The sequence below is a fragment of the Typopeltis vanoorti genome, chromosome 2 (genome assembly GCF_054136105.1).
Source record: "Typopeltis vanoorti isolate ZY-2024b chromosome 2, IOZ_Tvanoo_1.0, whole genome shotgun sequence".
Classification (NCBI taxonomy): domain Eukaryota; kingdom Metazoa; phylum Arthropoda; class Arachnida; order Uropygi; family Thelyphonidae; genus Typopeltis; species Typopeltis vanoorti.
Genome location: NC_143550.1, coordinates 169,447,868 through 169,455,101, shown reverse-complemented (window position 1 = coordinate 169,455,101; position 7,234 = coordinate 169,447,868). Strand labels below are relative to the sequence as shown.

The 7,234-nt window shown below is 34.5% G+C and overlaps 1 protein-coding gene across 1 annotated transcript in view; it reads right to left on the bottom strand.

Moving 5' to 3' along the window:
• Positions 1–1,889: 1,889 nt before the first annotated feature.
• Positions 1,890–7,234, bottom strand: part of LOC150109654 (tRNA methyltransferase 10 homolog C-like) — a 30,619-nt gene continuing 25,274 nt past the window's right edge. Inside the window, exon 3 of the mRNA XM_090409552.1 lies at positions 1,890–2,124. Within this exon, the coding sequence (XP_090265678.1) occupies positions 1,995–2,124 (130 nt within the window). The 3' untranslated portion in view covers positions 1,890–1,994. The remainder of the gene's footprint in view (positions 2,125–7,234) is intronic.

The window sequence follows — 7,234 nt, the reverse complement described above, 5'->3', positions numbered from 1 at the left end:
GCCATCAATGTGATATAAGGCTTGTAATCTATTTATCCCAAAGTGCATAACTTTACATTTCTCAACATTAAACTGACATCCATTATCTTTTGCCCATACTGACAGCCTATTTAAATTGTCCTGCAAGATCTCCACATCACTTTAATTAACTATTTCTCTACCTAATTTCGCATCATCAGCAAACAACTGAATATTTCCTTTCAGGTTATCTCCTATATCATTTATGTATAAATTAAACAGCAATGGTCCCAGCACTGAACCTTGTGGCACACCACTAATCACCTGCTTTCACCTAAAAAGTTCCCATGTGATCTATCACACATTCTTTACATAGCAAACTGAACAAAACTATTAAACATGACTGTAAATCATTCTAAACTGTCATCTCAAAAGAATATTAAAACAATTTTAAAGGATACTCTATAAAAAAATAACCTTGCTATTTTTGTGTGACTTTATCTTAAGTATTGCAAACCTCAAGATTTACAATCCTACAAAAGAAATTTATATTTCTATAAATTAAAATAATCTACATAGATATCTCTTTCCATCAATATTTACTTTTATTTTTTTTATACTGATCCATAGATGAGAGTAAAAGAACCTACAGCACATCAGTGCCATGTGTGAATGTGTAGGTGAGGGTTGAGAAAGAAGAAATCTACTGACATTTTTCTTATTGAGTCAGAGGTTGGGAAAACACTGGCTGTTCCAGAGTATAGAAATAGAATAAAAGAGAAAGAGAAGAAGCAGGTTTGATGTGTGTTTATGTTAACAGATGTATTGAAAAGCTATTGCAAACATAAAGTGGAAGCATGGTGGCTGCAGTTTAGTGGAGCAGGTCTGTGGAAATACCTATAAAAAAAGACACATCTGAAACAGTGGGTCCATGAGATAGAGATTAAAGTGAGTTAGTAATGGGGAAGAGGTTATTTATTTCTTAAATCACTCTTCTCTGGATGGTGTCAAGAATTTGTAGAGAGATTTGTGCACCAAACATGTGAACAGGATTCTAAGGATGGAGATATTTGGAATTTGTATAGAGTTAGTAGTTGTGGGTGAAAAGTAGCATCAGAGCAGAAAACAATGCCTTTTTTTTTTTATAAAGGCAAATGATGCTGCTGATGGCATGTGGTAGTGAAATGAGAAATTAGAGATAAGCATCAGTCCAAGGAGAAAGATCTCTCCCAGTCTGGTGATGTGTGTACTATTTAGAGTAAGGAGAGGTGAGCTGAGATCCCTTTTGCAAAAAAAAAGCAAAACTTCATTTTGGTGGCATTGAAGGTGACCAAGTTATCATGTCCATTGAAGGATGGTACAAAGTTTAGGTTTAAAGTACTAGTGTTTAGGGCATTAGTTGCAGATGATCTTGAAGAATTATTATATTTCCATATTCAAATTTTCATGCATGTTAGCAGCAATATTCACATATAACTTTCTACAAAGAACTAAATGAGATCAGGATTTTAAAGCTTAATTTAATTTAACTATATTAAAATTAAATATTTACAATCCAACATATGGTTTAGAATTACCTAACACACTTAAGAGGTACACATTCAATGCAAACACAAACTGAAATAATCTATAGGGAAGAAATGGTAAATGACAAGTAAGGGTATGTAAATTTTAAAGCATCCTTCTCATAAGATTAAAAAACCCAAAAGAGAAAAGTACTGTCTACCAAAGAACACATACCTCATTAAAATTAATATTGGCAAAACAACTTTTTAGACATCAACATATCTAATGTTGGACCCTAATAAGTTATTTTGCTTTTGGCAGAGAATGTTTTCAGTAAACTGTGGATCTTCTATCCTGTTTAAAAAAGTAATTATATGTGACAAATTTTTTTTTTAAAAAGTGCAAAAAAAAAAAATCCATTCTAATTCCATATCAAAAGTACAGGCATTTAATTTTCAAGAACTTTACAGGTCACGTCTGAAATTATTTAACAGCTTTTGTATACAGTAGTATTTAACCCTTTTCTTTTATTAAAATTCCTGTTTAAGAAATCTTTCAGGAATACGTTTGAAGGCTTGGTTCCAGTCACCCCTATTCTTCATCTCTAACATTACTTGAATTAGAATATGCAGTTTCAAAGACTTTGAACCATAATTCCATCTGCAAGATATAAGTTATATTAATTTTTTGCATAATAAAAGAATTAAAGTGTATGTATAAAAACATACAGTATATTTAAGCTTTTATTTTGCATAGTCTCTATCCTAGTGAGTATTATAAATGAAAGATGCCAAGTAAAATTATATTCTCGGTTTTACCTTTTATCCATGCATTAATAAAAAACGTTTGCACCTGAAGTCACTTTGTGACTGGCTACTTATATATAGAGGCTAAGGCTTCACATCAATTGCTTAGTATCTCATAATGCAATGCATATATCCTTATGGATATCTACAATGCTATGAATTATGGGAAGGACCACTACCCAGACTGGTAGTGGTTCTTTCACCCTTTATTGAGTTGAAAAAGTAAAGGATTGCTCATCATAGGCCTAGAGTAGTTAGTACAGGAGTGCAAGAAAGCCTGATTAGGAGAAAGAAAACATAGATATATAGCATGAAAGATAGAGAAAAGGCCTCAGCTCTTTTATATCACCATACAGCCAAAGGATATCAGTTTTCCTTTTTTCACCAATCTCATATAGATTAACAACCAAACCAATGAAAACTAAAGTGCAAAGATGACTGATACCCAGGTAGTTAGCCCCATCTGGGTTAAATGCGTTGAGGGCCTTTTCTTGAGGGATAGATCTTCAGTCATCCTTGCAATTGACTATAAGGCCACAGTGAATTAAGAGAATGAAACTATTTAAAAAAACCTCTCATAGCAAAATATACAGAATTTTATCTCCCCATGGTGAATACTGCATAATGTGGGTGTTCTACGCCATTTAGTCATAAATTTGATATCTCCTAGGATTCTTCTTTCTAAATACAAAAGTCATATCTCCATATGCAAGTAGTCAAAAGGCATCAAACCTTATTACTGAATTAGAGACAAATGTTGAAAATGTTACTAAATATAAAGAGCCAAAGGCTCAAGTCGGAGATGTAAAATTATTTAAATTAAGGGGATATTACATCCCACATTGTTTCAGAGCCGAATAAGGAACTCAAAGATAGAAATCTAAGAGTTTCATTCTGAATAAACCAGGTATTTGGCTTACGCTTGGACTCGCTGAACATTATATAGTTTCTATATTCGGCATGAAACTCTTAGATTTTTATCTTTGAGTTCCTTATTTGGCTCGTGGGATGTAATATCCCCTTAATTTAAATAGTTGAAAATGTTTTTTACTTGGTTACGCTATAAATTAAAGATGCCAAGAAATTGAATTCTTGGTTTCATCTTTTATCCAAGTGTAAGCAAACAAAGTTTGTACATGAAGTCACTTCACAACTGGGCTATTTGCATATAGAGGCTAAGCTAAGCCTTCACATTAATGACCTTAGTATCCCAGAATGAAATGCACATATACTTATGGACATGTATAATGCTATGCATTATGGGAAGGACCACTACTCAGACCGGTTAAAATGACTTCGTGTGCAAACTTTGTTTGCTTACACTTGGATAAAGGATGAAACTAAGAATATAATTTCTTAGCATCTTTAATTTGTAGTATAACCAAGTGAAAAAACTTTCAACATCTGTCTCTAATCCAGAGTATTTTGACAATAAGGTGACACCTTTTGACTACTTGTATATAAAGATATGATTTCTGCATTACTTAAACCTTGGTATCACTTCTGGGTCTGGCTGACAATGCACTGATGGAACCTCAATAAATGTCAAAACTGGTCTGGATATTGGTCCTTTCCCATAATGCATAGCATTATACATGTCCATAAGGATATGTGCATTGCATAATGGGATACTAAGGCAATTGAGCGAAGTCTTAGCCTCTATATACAAGTATCCCAGTCGCAAAGTGACTTCATGTGCAAACTTTGTTTACTTAGGCATGAATAAAGGATGAAATCAAGAATATAATTTTATGGCATCTTTAATTTATAGTGCAACTATGTGAAAAAATGTTCAACTAGTGAGTACTATCCACCAAGTATGAGCAAGTCATGAGGGTAGTCATGAAAGTGGAAAGTCATGAGTGGTATGATATAGGCATCTGTTTTAGCATAATTACCGTTTAACTTATGTGTAAATAATATTGGAAGAAGTTTAACTGGAGATATTTAATTCTTTGCAGATGCAAAGTTAGGGAAAATAAAGAAAAAGGTTGATGTATCACTCCCTAATGGAGTGATACAGGAACACAAATTTGAACAGATTGTAGGGGCAATGAATAAGTTACCAATTCAATATTGCAGAATGTGAAGTTTTGAAATATTAAAGGCAAGTAATGGATGCTGTATATTCAGCATATATATTTAGAGAGTATTGAAGGGAATGGAGAAGATAAGAGATGAGGTTGATAGTAGACATCATCAAATTCCTGATATGTACCATCAAATATTGGATAATATAATACTACTACATGAAAAGTTTACTTTTTCATGTAGTATATGAAAGGCTTATACAGCATATAAATGCTACAGTCATAAAGTGCTGAGTTTAACATATTAAATTATAAATTATATTAAGTTAAATGCTACTTTCCTTCATAATGTGAGTCGCTAAACAAATGATGAATAATAGTAGAGAAAGTATGTATCCTTGTCTAACACTTAATTTTACATCAAACTATCTCCTTCAATTCTAATAGCTGACTTACAACCTAAATAGACTATGTACTGCTTGATATAATGTCAATTTATGCCATATAACTAACAGAGACAGGGACTATCGGGGCTCTACTCCAATTATTTGGAATATATATATATATTTTACATAGTGCAGCCACTGTTATTTATTTAGCATATGGCTCACACATGAGAGCTATATTACATTAATCCTTAATATATATAAACATAATAATAGACATATGTACTATAATAATACATAATACAGTCATAAAAGAGACACTGAAGAATAGACTATAACTGTATATCTAGGTTGATTATCCAGTCAATTGCGCTTGGGGAGCATGGGTGATATCCGACAGGTTTCCATTGTTGTATATGATTAACTGTCTGGCGGGGAGGATCCACAGTCGCACCCTCGGTGAGGCAATCATGCCCCATTTGTAAAGGTGGTCTGCACATCTGCCATGATTGGTGCAGATTCTGTTAAGGGTAGACCAAGTTTTCCGAGGTAGGTCAAAACCCGAAGGAATCTGTGTTGGGTCCACTAATTCATGGAGGTCTCCTGTTGAAGGACTCTTTCCACTTCTCCTTCATGTTAAAACTTGTCTCCACAAGATTTTTTGCTGTGAAGATTGGAGGGTGCCTTGACTTCAGCCTATTTATTTCTAGGGGTTGGATGTCTTTGTGGATTGGGAGATCTTGGATTTTCATGATTTTGCTGTATTCCTGTAGAAGAAACTTTGATCTGCAAGAGGTGTGGTGGCATGTTGCTTAGCACTGGGAGCCAGTAGGCTGGGGTTGAAATAAGGCATAATGGTGTTAAGCTGAGCAGTGTTCAGATGCAGAGTAATCAATACTAAGAGCAGTACAGAAGCATTGCTGCTGAGGCACCCCAAGTTGTTCTGCACAGTTTTTGCAGTACATTGCTTTGTGTTTTTAGCTTGGATGCTGTATTAATGAGATTTGGTTTAAAAGATAGAATTCTATCCAAAGTGATACCCAGATATTTCGGGAATCTGCTGTAGCATAGCAGTTTGTGGTTAAAGTAGACCACCAGGTCTTTGCTAGCATGGTTATTGTTCAGGTGGAAGTATGAAACTTCTGTTTTGCTAGGATTTGGGTGTAATGTCCATTTGCAGAGGTATTCATCTAGGAATGCAAGATCATTTGTTAGTATATCTTCCATTGTAATAAAGTTGGTGCGTCTGGTGGTTAGAGCAATGTAATCAGCATAACAAAACTTCTTGGAAACCGTATTAAGCAAATCTGCAATGTATACGTTAAAAAGGAGCGGAGCCAGAACTGACCCTTGTGGTAATCCATTATCCAGTGTTCTTTGTTTACTTTTGTTCTCATCCATAAACACTTGGAACAGGTGGTTGCTTAGCATGTTTTCAATTAGTTATGCTACTGTTCTGCATGGGACTGCATGAAGTAACTTGCAGATTGTGCCTTGCCTCCAGACTGTATCATAAGCTGCAGTAAGCTCTACAAAAGCTAAGCTGTTTTCAAGCATTGCTAATAGTCTGCCTCTATATATGCGGTGAGTGACAGAACCTGATCACAGCAGCTTTGTTTATGTCTGAATCTGCCCTGTTCCACTGGGGCTTGTTCTATTATCTTAGGGGCAATTCTATTGAGGATGAGCCTTTCTAGGAGCTTATAATAGGCACTAAACAGGACGATTTGTCAGCAATTTTCTGGTTTGTTGTTGGTTTTTCCTGGTTTTAAGATAAGGATAATTTTTGTCCTCTTAAACTCTTTTGGAAGTCTACCAGTCTGGAGGATGTCAGAGAAAAAGCAAGCGAACCACTGCTTGGTCTGACTTCAACAGGAAATCAGGATGAATTCCATCGAAATCTGGAGCTTCGCCTGCAGCCACTGTAAAATTTTTATACCTGCATATTGAGTATTTCTAATAGAATGTTATCTATTCTAGCTACATTTCCACATTTTCAGTGATGATGTACTCCTGACTACATTCCTCTTGAATATTTTCTACCACTATTCTGCTACTTCTTGTTTCATTCAACAATCTCTCAAAGTAATTACTTCAAGCATTTAGGATATCTTTATCTTCATTTTTCATGTCACCTTTGTCATCTGATTCCTTTCAGTACTGTTTCCCCCATTTCCAAGTTTTTTGATGGTCCAGAACACTTTCCTTATATTTATCTTCTATATTCTTACCAAAGTCTTTCCATGACTTTTGTTTAATTACTTTTACACAATGCTTTGCATTCTTACAATTTTTTCTGTATACTGGAGCAATGCTGACTTATATGATAGGAACTTTCAATATGCTCTCTTCCTTTCTATGACCTCCTCTTTAATTTCCTCAGTCCACTATGAGTTCTGATTTTTCTATTCCTTCAGGCAACTTCCACACTTCACTGGCTCAACCAATCAATGTTTTTGGAAAATTTTAGTCGTCTTCAAACATTAAATTGTAGGGATTTTTTCTATGCTAATAACAAAGTTTTTCTTTCTTCCTTATCTAATGTTTT